Source organism: Eurytemora carolleeae, unplaced genomic scaffold, assembly GCF_000591075.1.
Source record: "Eurytemora carolleeae unplaced genomic scaffold, Eaff_2.0 scaffold1146, whole genome shotgun sequence".
NCBI classification, from domain to species: domain Eukaryota; kingdom Metazoa; phylum Arthropoda; class Copepoda; order Calanoida; family Temoridae; genus Eurytemora; species Eurytemora carolleeae.
Genome location: NW_019397036.1, coordinates 82,663 through 100,691, shown reverse-complemented (window position 1 = coordinate 100,691; position 18,029 = coordinate 82,663). Strand labels below are relative to the sequence as shown.

General features: G+C 33.1%; 1 protein-coding gene across 1 annotated transcript; it reads right to left on the bottom strand.

The window, feature by feature from the left end:
* Positions 1-613: 613 nt before the first annotated feature.
* LOC111711316 (myosin heavy chain, muscle) lies at positions 614-14,631 on the bottom strand. The gene is made up of 19 exons (XM_023485649.1): positions 14,527-14,631; positions 10,489-14,013; positions 9,988-10,075; positions 9,776-9,854; positions 8,438-8,539; positions 7,823-7,913; positions 7,195-7,263; positions 6,949-7,011; positions 6,135-6,224; positions 5,846-5,929; positions 5,658-5,787; positions 4,727-5,565; positions 4,215-4,313; positions 3,997-4,101; positions 2,906-3,039; positions 2,378-2,519; positions 1,541-1,690; positions 1,198-1,251; positions 614-724 (listed from the first exon to the last, which is right to left on the bottom strand). The coding sequence occupies exons 2-18, from the start codon at positions 13,999-14,001 to the stop codon at positions 1,204-1,206; spliced, it is 5,826 nt and encodes a 1,941-aa protein (XP_023341417.1). The 5' UTR covers positions 14,002-14,013; positions 14,527-14,631; the 3' UTR covers positions 614-724; positions 1,198-1,203.
* Between the last annotated feature and the right edge of the window lie 3,398 nt (positions 14,632-18,029).

Here is an 18,029-nt window from a genome sequence, read left to right as displayed (position 1 = left end):
TTTCTTGTATATAATTTGTTTCTCTATAAGCAAGTTGACATGCAGTACACAGATATACTACATGTGAGTAGCGGGGTTAAATTTTTATATAAGGAAGTTGACATACAGTACCCGGATATATTACATGAGGTAAGGTTAATAAAATTCTTGTATAAGGAAGTTGACATATACAGTACACGGATATACTACATAAAGTAAGGTGGGTGAAATTCTTTTATAAGGAAGTTGACATATACAGTACACGGATATACTACATAAAGTAGCTGGGTAAAATTCTTGTATAAGGAAGTTGACATACAGTACACGGATATAATGCATGAAGTAATAGGAAGGAAACGTTCAGTTCTAAGGCAAATAGCAGTAGGATCATTTTATTTCAGTACGTTCACGACAGAATATTCGTTTAAAAATTGTTAAATAAAACGACTCGAACAATGATCTCACTAACTCGTTCATACTTTTTTAAAGCCTTAAACATGAACTTTTCAGAAATGTTAAAGCACTTGTTTTAAGTGTTAGCTTAAAAGAAGTAATTGGTAAAGCTCTCATCGACGTTTTCAAAAGAACTAGAAACCTTTGGATGACTGTGGTTAAATAAGAAAACTCCTGCATATAAATATTGCAGTACATTTATTCAATGAATTATATTCGACTACTGTACAACAGCAACAACAGCTTGTTTACAAACAACACCAGGCTGAAGATCTAGCAACCAGATTACAATCTAAATAAAAAATTGTTTATTAAAAGCTGATTTTATTTTAACAACATGTTAATTTTTTCTACAGTAAGAATCAGAAAATTTGTCATCTTTTTCTTGTACTTTGCAAATGTAAGTTCGAATTTTATAATTTCCAATTGCTCCGCATTTGCATACTGTACTCCAAAGTAAAGTTGTTGTTTAGGCATTAAATTGTATTTTCACAAAGTATTTATTTTTTATAAGAAAAAATTGTTATTCAAAAGATTCGACAAAAAGATGTTACGATAAAACAATACACTATCTTTCTTGTGCCTCTGTTTTTATATAAGAAATAAAACCTTTCTTTATTTTTCTACTTTCTGATAATAGAAATAACGGAGGAATGTCAGAATTAAACACTTTTCAGGCTTGAAAAAAATAGTGGTTTCAAGGATACCGTTTAAATGTAGCTTTAACTTAAAATTAAAAAAAGTTCATGCTATTTAAGACATTACCTAGGTTTATTGAGGACCAACAGACCTGGCCCTGGCTTTCATCTTAGCAAGAGCCTAAAATAAATTCTAAATTTTAAACAATGTTTTGCAGACGATTTATTTTTTTATTTCTGGTTTCTTAACACTAATTCTAATTTTCTAATTTTTAAGGTAAAGAGATAATTTATAGACAAATTATAAATTGAAGATTCAAAAACTATTGAATATTGAATACTATTGATTTTTCAACATTGGCTATTTGGATCTAGTAGAATTCTAGTTTTACATAACACAGGTATGGCGACATAAGGTAAGGTAAATTATATTTTTAGGTAAGTACTCAGTCAACTGGTATTAAACCAACCTGTTCAGTAACATCTGCTCTCTCTGAAGTATCTCCAAGGTTTCCTTGAACCTGTCTAAACTTGGCAAGGTTGAGAGCAGCAATCTCTTCAGCTTCTTCAATCTGCTTCTTATAGCTTCTAATCTTTCCTTGCAGCTGATCAATCAAGCCCTGCATAGTAAATAAAGTTTAATGCATTAGTATTTTATTAGAACTGTCCTAAAGAATTTCTAGAAAGTGTTTGTTTCAATGCCCAAGTCTTAACTTTAGAACCAATTTTCACCCATTAAATGTGAATTTTTTGTTCTTGTTCTTTTTTACTGTTTTGTTTGGATATGTATGTCAAATATGTCAGAAAAAATGGTCTAACACGGTATTTTTATGGATTATGAATGAGAAATGAAAGTATGACATGATTTAGTTCATTGCGGGATCAGAACTTCAGAAACCTTGACCAATGTGCTTCCAATTTTGACTTGAGAACGCTTTATAGTATCTTCCGAAATTTGAAAGAGGGAAGAAAATGTGGGATGTTAGAATCAGTAGTAATTGAAGGAATTTATTATTGAAAACTATGATCTACACGATGATCTTTCTAAGAAGTTGAAAAATAAATCATGTTGTGAAAATTTGATGATTCTAAAAATGTTTAAAGATGTAGATACATACATCTAGCTGGACAGTTATATATTAAGGCAAAAAGTTTAGGTTTTATTATGTTATATTCTTCAATTATCCCCGATCCCATCTTAAATAACAAGTCAAAATCTTTGCACATTTCAAAATGTCCCGATCTATTAATAAGCTGATCCAATGTTTCATGGATTTCTGAGAATTACTTGGTAGATTTTTCCTGACCTGCATTCTCTCATGGTTCTTCCTATCCTCGTCTTGTTGATAGGTGAGCTCCTTGATCCTACGCTCACTCTTCCGCAGGTTCTTCTGGGCATCCTGCATTCTTCTATTCTCAGCATCAAGCTCAGATTCAAGCTCACGGATTCTAATCAAATTCAGATTATAAAAACTATCCATATTTAAATATGATGAAAGATGCTACATAAATAATTTCCCATAAATTTTTAATATTTTTAAGTGCAAAATGTTTCTTGTTTTACTTTTTTTAAAAAGAAATCCCATCTATCAGGAGAAACATTGTGTGGCCAATACGTTTTAGTTGATTCCCTATGTTTTGAGAAAATATATTATATTATATAAAGAATAAATGGAGAAATTATTAGAATTAAAGACATTCCGAGTTTGAAAAACGCCGTAATCTTCCTCAGTTTAAGGGTACCGTTGTAAATCGAGCATTGCTATTTTGGCATTGAGGGTAACTTGAAATTGCGCTTATAATCCCTTTGATCGCTTGATTAATCCCGCTCTTACCTGGAATCCATCTTAGCCATGGCTTTCTTTCCTCCCTTGAGAGCGTTCTGTTCAGCTTCGTCAAGCCTAGACTGCATATCCTTAACCTGGGCTTCAAGTAGCTTCCGGTCACGCTCAACGAACATCGCCATCTCCTGAGAAAAATTGGAAAATTAAAAATGTACATATTTGTGTTCAAATCTACAAAGGAATTGAGTCATTGCCACAATCCCTAAATCTTTGCAACGTGATTGTGTAAACATTTATATTGCAAAGATAGGGAATTAGAAAATCATAGTTTGTAGCAAAGACTCAATTCCTTAAGGCTTTAAAAAGACCAAAAATTGTGATCTCAAGACAGGAATAATAAAAGCAAATCAAAACTGAGAGAATAAGATAAATTTACCCTGAAGGAAGTGAGTTTTGCCGCAATCTCTTGTTTTGAATACCTTTTGGTCAGATCAGATTGCAATTGGCTGAAGAAGGTTTAGAAAGTTTGAGTTTTGAGTTTGATGCAAGAACTCCGTTACTTTGTATTGTATATATCCATATTTTCTAATGAATATCTTCTTATAAGCTGTCTCATATTTCTTATTTTATTTATCTCCAATACTAAATGCAATAATGTCTAGACTATAGACGCATACCAACAAATAAATATATATTATCTGTTTCTCATAAAAATTATTTTCACTTTATCTATATAAATATATATACTTTGTTTGAGTGTCTGTTTGATCCAATAAAAGACAAAACACCTGAACCTTGATTTTGAAAATGTTGAAAATCTGTGAAAAAATATTTTTGAGTCCGGGAACTTAATTTTTTTATTGTACAAAGAGAAGATGATCACATGTAGAGCCACAATTAAAATTTGAAATAGAAAATGGGCGCCCTAAATGCCCAGTATTATAATACTAGAACAGAGTTTATCTTTAAAAGTTTGGGATAGAGAATATAGAAATTTTTCCCCACCCACTGTAGACTTCGGTTCATTTTAAGTACATGGCCGAATTTTAATCAGCTAGAGCAAGCTGTACAGTACAAATACATATACGGCAAAACGGGACTGTACGCCAGAGGAATCATCCCGTTCTAGTGAAAATGTCTACCTGTTCTGCTCTCAGTTCATCAGCAAGCCTTGCAGCATCAATCATAGCAGATTGTGCTTTCTGTTCAGAAATATGGGCTTCAGATTGCATCTCATCAAGGTCAGCCTTAATATTTTGCAATAAATAACATAATATTTTGCAATAAATAACATTGAAACAGGAAGCAGCTTTATCACAAAAAACCTTTTTTAATATAACTATTTGTATTTATCACTTACCCCAAGGGTTTGCATTTCTTGCTCCAGTTTCCTTTTTGCTCCGTCAATAGCCTGGTTCTGGCAGGTTTGATCAGATAGGGTCTCATTAGTGTCAGACACCTAGGAATAGTATAATAAATTTAGTAAAATTGTTTGAAATAGAAGATATTTAATTAAAGGGACTGTAAATGTAATTTTAGTTGACTCTTCGTTCAGAGAGCTGCATGCCCGGTTCACAACGGTAACCTTAAAAACTTTGGTCTGATCAAGAATTTATGAGCTATCCATCATCTTCTCTTTTAAAAACTGATTATTTGATATTGGGGTTTCTCAAAAAAGTGACTGCTGCGTGAAAAAAAAATGTAGAAATATTGTAAGAATTAAAGAGTTTTTAAGCAAGAAAACAGCAATTACTACATATTATTGTTCAGATAAAGGTTTAAAAAGGTACAGTCGTTACTCGGGTGTGCCCTATTCTAAATGAAGGGTCACTTGAAGTTACAACAGCTGTCCCTTTAAGAATTTCTGATTACCTCCTGTTCCAAGACTCTTCTAGCCCGATCAGCTTGCTCGAGCAAAGTTCTCGCCTCTTCTAGAGCATTCTGGTTAGCATGAGCTCTCCTATCAGCAACTAGAAGATTGTCATGAGCAACCTCCTTGGCTCTTGTCTCCTCCTCATACCTGGCCTGAACCTCTCTCAGGGACTGTTGGTACTTCTTGATGGACTTCTGGCTCTCGCAGTTGGCGGCATTGGCATGCTCAAGAGCAGTTTCAAGGTCGCAGACATCAGATTCTAGTTTCTTCTTCATTCGCAGGGCTTCACACTTACCCTTTGTTTCAGCTTCAAGTGCAACCTGCATACCCTCCAGACCCTTTGCAAAGTTCTTCCTGGTAGACTCGAACTCTTCATCCTTCTCAGCAAGACGTCTCTCAATCTCCTGCCTGACTTGGGTCAGCTCTAGCTGAGCTCTCAGAACCTTGTTCTCTTCTTGTTCCAATGCTCCTTCGGCCTCAGAGAGAGCAGCCTCCAGTTCCATCTTTTCAGCCTCCAGCCTTTTGCGGATTTTGTCAATTTCATGAATGGATCGTCCGCCCTCGCTTATCTGATCCATAATATCCTTGATCTCACAAGATAGATTCTTGTTCTCACGTCTAACCTCATCCAACTGAAGAACAGATTCTTCGTAGGCATTCTTGATTCGGAACAGCTCAGAGGAAGCATTCCTTGTCTCCTTCTGGGAGCCATCAAGATCCATGCTGAGTCCATCAACCTTATGCTTCCATTCTCCGACAATCCTGTCAAACTGTTTGGCCTTCTTCTCCATTGAAGCATGCATAATCTGGGCCTGGTCCAGCATCACAGACATTTCATCTAAACATTCATGTTTTAGGAACAATAATTTAGACTAAATTAGAATAGAATTATAATAGAATTAGAATAAACAATTTGAAATGATAAATTACCAAATTCGGCCTGGCTCTTGGCTTTAGCCTTCTCGATCTGGCTTAGCTTTGCATTCAGTTGTTGAATAGTAGATTCAGATTCCGAGAGTCGAGCTTGCATTTTCAGTTTTGACATTTCCAGCTCTTCGGCCTTGAATAAAAAATTTAAAATTGAGATGAAAAAAAAACCCAATATTTATAATGTATACCTTGGCAACCCCGTCAATCTCATATTTGCGTCTCCACAGATCAGATTCATCCTGAGCCTTAGTAAGCTGACGAGTCAAATTCTCCTAAATATTTAATTAAAATTATCATGTTATATTTAAAGGTTTTTAAATAGATGTAAACCTGCACAAGTTTAATCTTGTTGAAGGGGTATAATAAGTTTCAATAGAAATTGTGAATATACATTTTTCAAAAGAATATTAAAATTTAATCTAACCTCGAGTTTAGGCTGAAAGAATTTGATATTAAATTGTTATATGAAATGTTTACCTTTGACAACAATTCCTCATCATAATGTTGGCGCATTCCGTCAACTTCATGCTCTGCATTCCGATACTTTCCAAGCAGAGACTGCCTTTCCTGGAAAAACAAGCTTTTTTAAAAAGTTCAGTCAAAGTTTCATATGTTTTTTAGTTTTAGTATGGTGGTCAGAAAAAAGTATCAAATGATCAAAATGTATTAAATTGATAAGGAGTTATCATGGTTAAAGGAACTACGCGCCACAAACTCAAATTTGTAATCTCAATATCTTTGAAACCTGAAGGTGTAAACCTTTTATATTTCAAACTTAAACTTTTTAAACGAACATAATTCATAGTTTAAAAATATCAAAGATCAACGATATTCAGGTTGCAAAGATAAAGGGATTAACAAGTTGCAAAACCTCAATTCGTTTAGCATAATGAAAAACTATGATAATGAAATACTGTATAAAAAATAATCTATGGGAAAAAATAAAAATAAAGATTCAATTTTATTCTTAATTTTTGCATCCTATAAAAATAAATAATATCTTTAATTAATATATCATGAAAAGAATGTTAATTATTAAAACTGCTTTATAGGGAGGTATAAGGGATTTTTTTTTATAAAAGTACTTGTACACTATTTTACCGGTTTTCTAGATGAAATTGTGTTCATTTCTTTATGAAAACTTCTCAGAGTGGGCGGTTATTTTTCTTAATTGTCCTAAGTTACGTAACTTCCCTCTGTTCGTGCAATCATAGGTCGGTAATATTGTCCAATGTTGTTAAAAAATATTACTATGTAAAGAAAGAAAATAAAGAATTTTAATTCATTATACCTTTGCTTCATCATCGGCAATTCTTCTTTGTTCATCCAACTGAGCTGCCAAGGCGGATTTCACCTGAAATTATTAAAGAAAATTATTTTTCTTTTGTTAAAAAGTTTCTCGGAACATTTCTAATAAACATGAATTTTTAAGTGTTTAATTAAAAATGAACACAATAATATAGAAACTGTTCCCGAAATGAGGCAGTCGGGGCAAGCCAGGCAAAAAAGTTTGTTTTCTAAAAAGTTAACTGATTACCTTTGAAAGCATATTGGCATTGTTCTCCAACTCCTGGAGTTGTCTAAGAAGGTCAGCATTCTCAGCACTCTAATTAACAAACTCAGATTAATTATAAGCAGTCATAGACTTTTAAAAGGTTCCAAAATATCTAAGAAGCTTTATACAAAGGATTTGGAGCTTTGACAAAGCTCTGATGTTGTAAAATCCAATGTCGCAGACCTTAGATATTTCAAACTATGAATTCTGTTAGATCAAATAATCTAAGTTTGAAATACACTATCATGCTGCAAAGTTATAGGGATTAAAAAATTTGAGTTTTTGGTGAAGAATTAATTTTTTTTAAAATTGTTTCATCTAAATATTTGCTTTTTACATTAATGCCTAATTTTGATTCTAAGAGGAAATGTATTCAAGAAACGAAGCAAAAAAGATTGTTTTAAACCAATCGTATGTTAAGTAAGGTTAGTTTTTCCTTTTATTTTCTCTGAGGGTAAAATTATATTGCAAAGTTTAGTAAAAGAAAAGTGTTTAAAAATGTTGGAAGTTTTTTATCTTAAAAACGATCCAATTCTTGACATCAGGTTTCCACAATCTTTTTTGACTGATTACTTGAAGCAAAGAAAAGTTTTTATCTGAAATTATTTTCCTGTTTTCGTTTTCCATGTTCAAAGTCTGACAGAGTCAGGTTGCACTCTTCAACTTTCTTGTTCAAGTCATTAAGCTGGGTAACCAAGTTCCTGACACACAAAATCGAAGTAAATTATCCTTTTAAAGGGACTATACGCGTAATTTAAAGTATATCTTTATACAAAAAAGGAAATGCTTGATTCACAACGGAATCCTTTTTTACTGTGGTTTCTCCACAAAAATGCCTAGCGCATGTTTACTAAAGAAAAACATACAGGAATGATCAAATTTAAATACTTTTTAAGCCTGGAAATCTACCACATTATTGAGCAGATAACGATCTTAAGGGTACCGTTGTGCATTGGGCATTTCCAGTTTTTAATCTTCTTTTTGATAAACGAAGACTCTGAAATATTTAGTCTGCTCTTTTTGATTACTACAAAAACCTTTTGCAATTACATGCATTAATTGTCATGAAAGTGGAGAATAAGGTAAAACAACCCATGATAATTCATTTCCATGATTGTCTCTTCTACATAAACCCGCATTTAAATCTTACCAAGAAACCACCAATGAAAATTATTAATGTTCAGCATGAAAAAACTAGGATATTAGATAATGGTTTGCTTTTAACCTGTGTGATTTTTCAGCAGAAGCCTTAGAACGAACAACTTCGTCAGTAGCAGCTCTCACATCAGCAATCTCATTCATGATTTGCCCCTTGTCCTTCTCAATTCTAGAACAAATTAGATATTTGATAAAAACCTACGAGCTATGTCTTGAATTTCTGTTTAAAAATAAACTGCAATAATTTTGATTTGGTCACATAAAATATCAATGCGAAAAAATTAATATTAAAATGATCTTTAAATTCTGTGAGATTCTGTGAAAATATTTTAAAGGGACTGTAATGGAAAAATGAAAGGGGTGTAGGATAAAACCTGAGAATTTCAGGTTTAGAACGATAACTATAAGACATCTTATGTTCCCTCTCGAGAAATTTACATAAAACTTTGTCAAAATTACACCAAAAATGACATATGTCAGATTTTGTATAAAAATTGTAGCATTAAACAGATCTTATTCAACAATTCCGCAACCAATCTGAAAACGACTATGTCTCACAGCAACCTGAAAATCTCAGGTTTGTTCCTGTTATAATTATTCAATTTTTATTTTACATTTTTTATAGATATAATTGATAATATTATTACATTTAATCTGTATAGTCCGTAGTACGTCACTAGTACTTCAGCCAATGACAGTGCAGTATATGAGTCACGTGATTTCTGTCTATACCACGTGAAAACTGCACTGTCATTGGCTGAAGTTTTTGTGACGTAATACGGACTAGACAGATTAAATGTAAAAATATTATCAATTATATCTATTCAAAATATGCAAAATAAAGAATAAAAAATTATAATATGAGCAAAACTGAGATTCTCAGGCTCCTGTGGGATACAATCGTTTTGAGATTGGTTGCATAATTGTTGAATATGATCTATTTGATGCTACAACTTTTATACAAAATCTGACATTTGTCCGTTTTGGTATAATTTCGACACAGTTTTATGTCAATTTCTTGAGACAGAAACATATAATAAATGTCTTATAGGTAGCGTTCAAAACCTGAGATTCTCTGGTTTTATCCTGTACCCTTTCATTTTTCCTTTACAGTCCCTTTAAGTTGTATGAGAATCTCTAAAAATCTTTATTAGATTCTGTTAAATTTTTAGAGATTCTTTTTAAATCTATATTGTATATATACTGTGCAAGTAGTTTTGTGAGATTCTGTTAAACAAAGGAATTTATGTTAAAGTTTTAATATACTCCACAACCAATAATATGATATCGCATATAAACGAATATTTTGTTAAATTCTGCAGAGTTTTTAATAGTTCCATTTTGTAATTGATCATTTTTGACAAATTAAACACTAATATTAGTTTTGCAGTGTTTATGATCTGACCTGGTCTTCATTTTATTTAGCTGATCAATTTGTTCACTCATTTCATAGATAGCATCCTGGTGTTTCTTCTTTAAACTTACTAAAATATAATTCATAATTAGTCAATTTTGTTACAAATTAGTTACCTAAAACTTATTTTTTTAAGTGTCAAAAATAAAATGATATTTTGTAAACAAAAAAATTGCGGATTTTAAAATTCCAAAAAGTTATACTTAGAGTTCCCTCCTGCTGAATATTTGCTTCCTCTAGATCCTTTCTAAGCTTGCTAACCTCACTTTCGCGTTTCTTGTTCAACTCAACCTTGGAAAAAAATATTATTTTAATATAATTCAATTTCTAATTTTAAAGGAAATGATGTTTCTACCTAACATGTTTATTGCATATGCATAAAGCAAAAGCAAAGCAGAGCAGTGCAAATTTCTGAGTGATTGTATGATGTATTACTGTTTTCTGTCAAGTTGTGATTTAAGTTTAAAAGAAACAGGGACCAAATTTAATGAATTGTAGAAGTGGATGAACTACCTAACACCAGTTCAAATCCTAAATCACCAATTTAAATCCTCATGAGTCTTTAAGTTCATATTGATGATTCTAGATTTGAACCCCAGAAGGTGACTTACTGACCTAGCTTCTATTCATTAAGTTTGGGCCCAGGATTTATAAAACACCAGCAATAATATCCGACAGTTTAGATTTTGCTTTTTAAATATTACCTGGGCATTAGTGGCTCCCCCTGCTTCCATGAGTCTTTCTCCCATGCTTTCAAGCTCACGAGCTAGATCAGAGCGCTGGCGTTCAGCCTTAGCTCTAGCTTGTCTTTCAGCTTCCAATTCTTCTTCCATCTCTTCAATCCTAGATTGATGTTCCTTGATAGACTTTTGAACTTTACCAACCAATCCTTGTTCGTCCTCAAGCTTAGAAAAAAAGGATGCACCATCTTTGTCCTTCTTTTGAATGATGCTCTCAAGTTCCTTCTTCTTCCTTTCCAACTCTAGGACAGTCTCTTGGGTTATCTTGAGTTCTCCTTCAATTTTTCTGCGTTCCTTCTCAGTGTTGGCTCTTTGCCTTTTTTCTCTTTCCAAACTTGACTCAAGTTCATCCAAAGTTGCTTCAAGCTTGGTCTTTATTTTGGTTAGATGATCAACTTTCTCTTGGGCAACTTGGAGATCCTCGTTGGCCTTGGAAGCATTCTCCCCTTGGCGCTTCTTATCCTTGTTAATCTTATTGATGACTTCATCTTGAGCTGCTATGTCATCATTGAGTTGTCTGATAGTGTGATCTCTATTGGTCTTGTCTTGCTCAATTTTTTGAATTGACATTTCTATATCATCAATATCTTTCTTAACAGAAATAACTTCTTGCTCCAACACTTTCTTATCTGCAGTAGCTTGAACCCTGCTTCTCTCAAGTTGGACAAGCTTATCTTGAGCTTCCTGAAGCTGAATTTCTAGGTCAGCCTTCTGTGCAGACATCTTAGCTTGTCTTTCATGATGTTGAGACATGTCACCTTGTTCGGCTTCTATTTGTTTCAGAATAGCCTTCTTCTCTTCATTAATCACCTTATTTTCTTCAAGAAGACGTGCCTTAGTATTGAGCTGCTTTTCATAAGCACCATATTTTTCTTTTGCCTTTTCTTCTAAAAGTCTCAATTCTTCCTCGGGGTTAGGGAGCCCAATGAGAGGTCTAGTCTTCTGAATAATGATAAACCATCCCCATTCTCTTAAAGCAATATACTTCCTGAAATTTCTTTGGCATACTTTGATGAGTTCTCTTTGATCTCTGCGCTTTACAAAGTCAACATTTTTAATTCTTTGGTATGCTTGACCTTGTATATATCTAACAAGTTTGAGGACAATGTCATCTCTAGCCTCTTCTAAGACAGCCAAAGCTCCAGCTCTAAAGAAAACCATTGTATGTCCAAGCCTATATCTTTCTCTGCTAAACTGAATCTTGTCCATCAAAGCATAAGCAGCAGTTTTATTGTCCTGAGAGCTTGCAATTTCCTTGGCACCTAGAATAGCATAACGGGCCTTATAATCTGCATAGTAAATTCTGTTTGGGAATCCTCTCATACAAATTCTAATGCCCTCAAGTACACCATTGCAAGTGAGCTGGTGCATAATAAGAGGGGGTTCAACATCACCAGGTTTCTTATGGGTGTTTGGAACAAGGCAACGCACAAAGTGGGGCTCACAACTGTGAAGTGTGTCCATGAGTTGGCCAAGTGAAACTAAGTAGACAGAGGACACAGTCTTTCCACCACCACCCTTCTTCTTCTTTTTTCCGTCATCTTTAGGAGTTGTTGTTGGCTGTCCTGGATGATCTTGCCATAGATGAACTAGAAGGGCAACAGTACTTGCACTTTTGAAGATTTCAACTACAGAGTCATTTACAGGATCCTTGTTTTTCTCAAGCCAGTTAGTCACATTGTAGGATACAATACCAGCATAATGAGAAATGGCAAAATGAGCATTTTTATCAGTCTTAGACTGAGGTTTCAGGAAGATTGGAAGTTTTCCCAGAGAAGCTTTCAGTTTCTCTTCAAATGATTTGTCAGTTGCTTTCGGAAACAGAGATTCCTCCTCAAGAATGGCCCAAAGACCCATTGGCTTTTCAAACATGATAATAGCAGCCTGCAGGTCAAGACCAAAATCAACCATTTCCCAGTCAATGCCCTCCTTAACATACTCTTCTTGTTCAACAACGAACATGTGGTGATTGAAAAACTGTTGAAGCTTCTCGTTTACAAAGTTAATGGAGATCTGTTCAAACCCATTATATTCAAAGATCTCAAATCCAGCAATGTCAAGCACAGCACAAAAATTGTTCTTCTTCAAAGTAGCATCAATCAGAGTCTCATTACATTTCTCAATGAGCCATTTGAATAGTCTGTCAAAGATACCTCTAGCAATACCACCAACAGCATTGGTTGCCTGTTCACAAGTTTGGCCCTTGGTTACCCATTCAGTTCCGACCTTGATTCTAGGCTTACAAAATGCTTTGATAAGTGCCATTGAGTCAACTCCACAAAGTGCAGCAGCTTTTCCAGCATAGCTGTCTGGTCCAATAAACTCACATTCAGCTTGATCATCTCTACCCTTGGTCTTGAACTCAACACCTCCATAAGTCATGACAGCTGAGGTCAGCATATAGCAGTCAAACTTTTCCTGCTCACCGAATCCAATCACATTGAATGCATCCTCTGTATACTCTAATTCTTCATTGTCATCAATGGATTCTACCTTGGTTTTCCCTTGAGAAACGTAGATGTAATCATAGATGTCATCAGACAGATGACACATATTCTTCAGACCAGTTCCAATACCATCTCCATAAGGCTGAAGCAGTTGGTAAAAGATATGATAAGACCTCTCAACAGCCTGTTGCTCAGTGATTCTTGATTTTTCAAGAAGATAAGAGACAATGTCACAACCAGCCAACTTTCCAGAAGAAGTGAAATGGATTCGGATAAACTTTCCAAAACGAGAAGAGTTGTCATTTCTGGCAGTTTTTGCGTTTCCATATGATTCCAGAATGGGATTAGTAGCCACAATCTGATCTTCTAGAGAAACCTTTTTAGTAGATTTCTTCCCAGAGCCAGTTGCAACCATGGCCAGGTAAGTGATAACCTTCTTAGTATTTTCAGTTTTTCCAGCTCCAGACTCACCAGTGATCAGCATAGCTTGATTCTTGCAGTTGGTCAACATACCTCTGTAGGCAGTCTCAGCAATAGCCCAAAGATGAGGAGGAACCTCATTACGCCTCTTGCCAAGGTAGATCTTAGCAACCCTGTGGGTGTAGATAGGGTAACGCTTGTAAGGATTAACAACAACAACAAAGAGACCAGAGTAGGTATGGATCATTTTGATCTGGTAACGCGTCTTCAGGTTCCAGAATACAGAAGCATCATTGAGAAAAGTAAGATTAACCATGTCCTCACACTTCTCAAACTTAGGTGGGTTGACCTTTCCGACCTCAGACCCTTTATGGGTAAACTTTTCATGACCAACAGACACAAGACATTTGCTTGCAGGGTCTTCTAGGTCACCAGACTCCAAAAAACCCTCCCTATATCCTCCAGTCTTGGGATCAGGAATCCAAACAGATTTCTTGGAATCATAAGGTTTCTGCTGATCAGCTCTTTTCACCTCTATAGAAGGAACTAAGAACTCCGAAGGATCTGGATCAGCTTGTCCAGTCTTGCCGAGCTTGATATGGCCAGGCATCTTGAATCAGTCCTGTCAATAAAGGTAAACAAATTTACTCTGAGCTAGTGCATGGGTTTGAGATTCATGAAAAAAAATCCAAACATCAGATTATTCAATCATTTTGCCAATGTTCAAGTAAGGTTATATTTAAGGCTTTTAATGATTTGTTCACACATTTGGCGTTTCTAATCTTTATCAGATTGATGAAAACATATCATACATGAGACAAATAAATTTTTCAGTTGATTTAAAAGAAGGGGTTTTCAAATTAGCATAGAAAATGGATTTAAATTTTTTAAGGAACTTGCAGATTAGAGGAATATAGTAGTACCAAAAAAGTTCAAAGGAATTGAGTATATGTCACAAACTCAAATTTGTTAGTCTCTATATCTTAGCAACCTAATGGTGTAAACTTCTTTATTTCAAAATATTGGGATTAGAAAATCAGAGTTTGTGGCAAAGACTTAATTTCATTAATTATTATAAAATTCTTTTTATATATTTCCAAATGACAACATGCATTTCATTAATTTCCAAACCTACCTAAAGTCTACACCGAAGTTAGGATAGGGAAAGACTGACACCAACCAACCCGTGTACATGCTTTAAATACCTGAGCCCGGGGTCACGTGACACTACAGCGTCAAGTCACGTGTAGTTGCTGGTCAGCCCGAGGTTGACCCGCACAATTGACGTTGATATATGAGTAGGTGAATGTGTAAGAAGATAGAAATAACAAATATGGCAGGAGAGTGTCATACTCAAATGGGGGATGGGGGGGGAGAGGAGTTACTTTTAAACAAGGGAATAATTTTGCATTGAAAATTACAGCTCTAAATAGTTTGTATGTGATATTTCAAACATATCATATAGCACAAAATGTCAGCCCACATGGTCCAGCCGTTTGGCCAGCTATGACGAACATATATTTTCTATATAATATATTAAATAGATAATAATAAGTGTAAAAAAGAATATAGAATTACTAGGCTGTTAGGGCGCTTAGCGCCCATCTTCTATTCAAATTGTGAACATGTTCTTTTTGTTTACATTTTAAAACAAAGAAGAAAAAATTTTGCGGATTTTTAAAAAAAATCGCGGATTTTCAAGAATTTAAATTGTTTTACAAAATTAAAACCCACACAAAATTTGGGTCCGATCAGTTCAGCCGTTTTGACGTTTATTGGATACAAACAAACAGACAAACAAACAAGCAAAATTTATGTATAGATGAAGATAATTGAGCAAAGAAACAGAAAATTAGAAACGTAAAATGAAGGATTATTAAAGTGTAAAATGGAATAAAGAAAAGTTTTGATAATCAGTAAAAAATAATAGAGAATAAGTAATGGAAAATTGAAAATTAACTATCACAGAAAATAGGAAAAAGGCAAAAATATTAATATTGATTAGATAAATCTAAAGAATAAAAGTAATTACAAAGTTCAATCAGGAAAATAGAATTAGAATTGTAAATTAACGAAAATCAGTTATATAACTATAAATCTAGTATTTTCAACTTTTTCAATTTAAATATTCATTTTAGAAGTATAACTATATATTTTCCAAGACAAAATGTTTCATGGGTCCGACACAATCATCATCTGGAATAAAACTATAAATATGTCTTTATTAGTAGATATGTCTTTTCTGATTTGTTTGCTTTTGATATTTCAGTCCCAAATCCATTTTTTTCATTTTGTTCTTGTTTTTAATTAATTATTTTTTATTTAATCTTTTTCTACATATTTATGCTAAATTGTGTAAATACTGCAGGGCTAAATTTTTAACAGTCTCAGAACTTTCATTCCTCGACCCGGTTGTAAAAACAAAATTTTTAACAATTTAAATGTCGAAATACATTATAATCCTTTAGGGAGAATGAAGTATAAGCAAAGTTTAAAGAAAAATAAAGGATTAACAAAGTCTAAATTGTGAATTAAGAACAAGAAGAAAGAATGAAGGATAAGAATGAAGAATAAAGAAAATAAGAATTAAGTAAGAAGGATAAGAATGAAGGATGAAGGTTAAGAATTAAGAATGAAGGATAAGAATGAAGGATGAAGGTTAAGAATTAAGAATGAAGTATAAGAATGAAGAATGAAGGATAAGAATGAAGAATAAAGAAAATAAGAATTAAGAATGAAGGATAAGAATACAGAATGAAGGATAAGAATAAAGAAAGAAGGATAACAATGAAGGATGAAGGTTAAGAATTAAGAATGAAGTATAAGAATGAAGAATGAAGGACAAGAATGAATAATAAAGGATAAGAATGAAGAATGAAAGATAAGAATGAACAATGAAAGATAAGAATGAAGAATGAAGTATAAGAATGAAGAATAAGAATGTAGAATGAAGGATAAGAATGAAGAATGAAGGATAAAAATGAAGAATGAAGGATAAGAATGAAGGATAAGAATGAAGAATGAAGTATATAAGAATGAAGAATGAAGGACAAGAATGAAGAATAAAGGATAAGAATGAAGAATGAAAGATAAGAATGAAGAATGAAAGAAAAGAGTGAAGAATAAAGAATAAGAATGAAGAATAAAAGATAAGAATGAAGAATAAAGGACAAGAATGAAGAATAAATGATAAGAATGAATAATGAAAGATAAGAATGAAGAATGAAGAATGAAGGATAAGAATGAAGAATAAAGGATAAGAATGAAGAATAAAGAATAAGAATGAAAAATGAAAGATAAGAATGAAGAATGAAGGATAAGAATGAAGAATAAAAGATAAGAATGGAGAATAAAGAATAAGAATGAAAAATGAAAGATAAGAATGAAGAATGAAGAAAGAAGGATAAGAATGAAAAATAAAGGATAAGAATGAAGAATAAAGGATAAGAATGAAATATGAAGGATAAGAATGAAGAATAAAGGATAAGAATGAAATATGAAGGACAAGAATGAAGAATAAATGATAAGAATGAATAATGAAAGATAAGAATGAAGATTGAAGAATGAAGGATAAGAATGAAGAATAAAGGACAAGAATGAAGAATAAATAATAAGAATGAAAAATGAAAGATAAGAATGAAGAATGAAGAACGGATAAGAATGAAAAATAAAGGATAAGAATGAAGAATAAAGGATACGAATGAAATATGAAGGATAAGAATGAAGAATAAAGGATAATTGAATGAAGAATGAAGGATAAGAATGAAGAATAAAGGATAAGAATGAAGAATAAAGGATAAAAATGAAGATTTTAAGACAAAAATTGAAGAATGAAGGATAAGAATAAAAAATAAAGGATAAGAATGAAGAATGAAGGAATATTAACTTGAAGGATCATCCCTCACCTGGCTAGCTCCATGCTACGCATAATGTTGTTATAAATCTATTCAAACACAAATAAGCTGTCAAGTGTCAAGTCAGGTAGATGTATTTAGGGATGGGGATCGTTGTCAACGTGTACCAAAATCAAATATTTCTTTTTAAGGAAAGTTTTGATTTCTAATTTTGTATATTTGTTGTCTTATATGTTTTAGGATTAGGCAATTGATTCTTTTGGTCTTTAAAATACTAAAAACGATTTTTAATTTAATATTTTTGGAAACATTGAAGGAAAACTTTTTTTTAAATACTCAGCCCATTCCTATATTTAAGAACAAACCTTGCAGTTTCACAGATGAGTCAAGCTAAGGGGAAATATAAGAAACTAATGAGCCCTAGGCTCTGACGATGAGCACAAAATGTGTAAAATTTAAAGGAACGAACTAATTATGCGCCACAGACTCTAATTGTGTATTCCTATTTCTGTGCTACCTGATGGTGCATATCTTTGAAATTTTTATTTTTGAATATCTAATCTATCAGAGGCCGAATTAAAAAAAATTTGAACCGTGGCTTAAATTTTAGACGCAGCTCAATCTCAAATATGGTTGGTTCCTATTTAAATAGTATTCAATGTTTCAAGATTTAAGCCGCTTTTTGGCTGATTCGAGAAGCTGCTCAAATTCATTAAATTCGGATATATATAAATATTAATATAAATATTAAATATCTAAGGTTAAAGTCATCAGGTTTTTTATC

Excerpts from the sequence above, each read along its gene's own strand:
- LOC111711316 (XM_023485649.1), bottom strand. The coding sequence starts at position 14,001 with ATGCCTGGCCATATCAAGCTCGGCAAGACTGGACAAGCTGATCCAGAT. Across the intron at positions 8,540-9,775 it reads CTAAATAAAATGAAGACCAG|AATTGAGAAGGACAAGGGGC; the intron begins GTCAGATCATAA and ends AATTTGTTCTAG. Across the intron at positions 1,252-1,540 it reads GAGCAGATGTTACTGAACAG|GCTCTTGCTAAGATGAAAGC; the intron begins GTTGGTTTAATA and ends AATTTATTTTAG.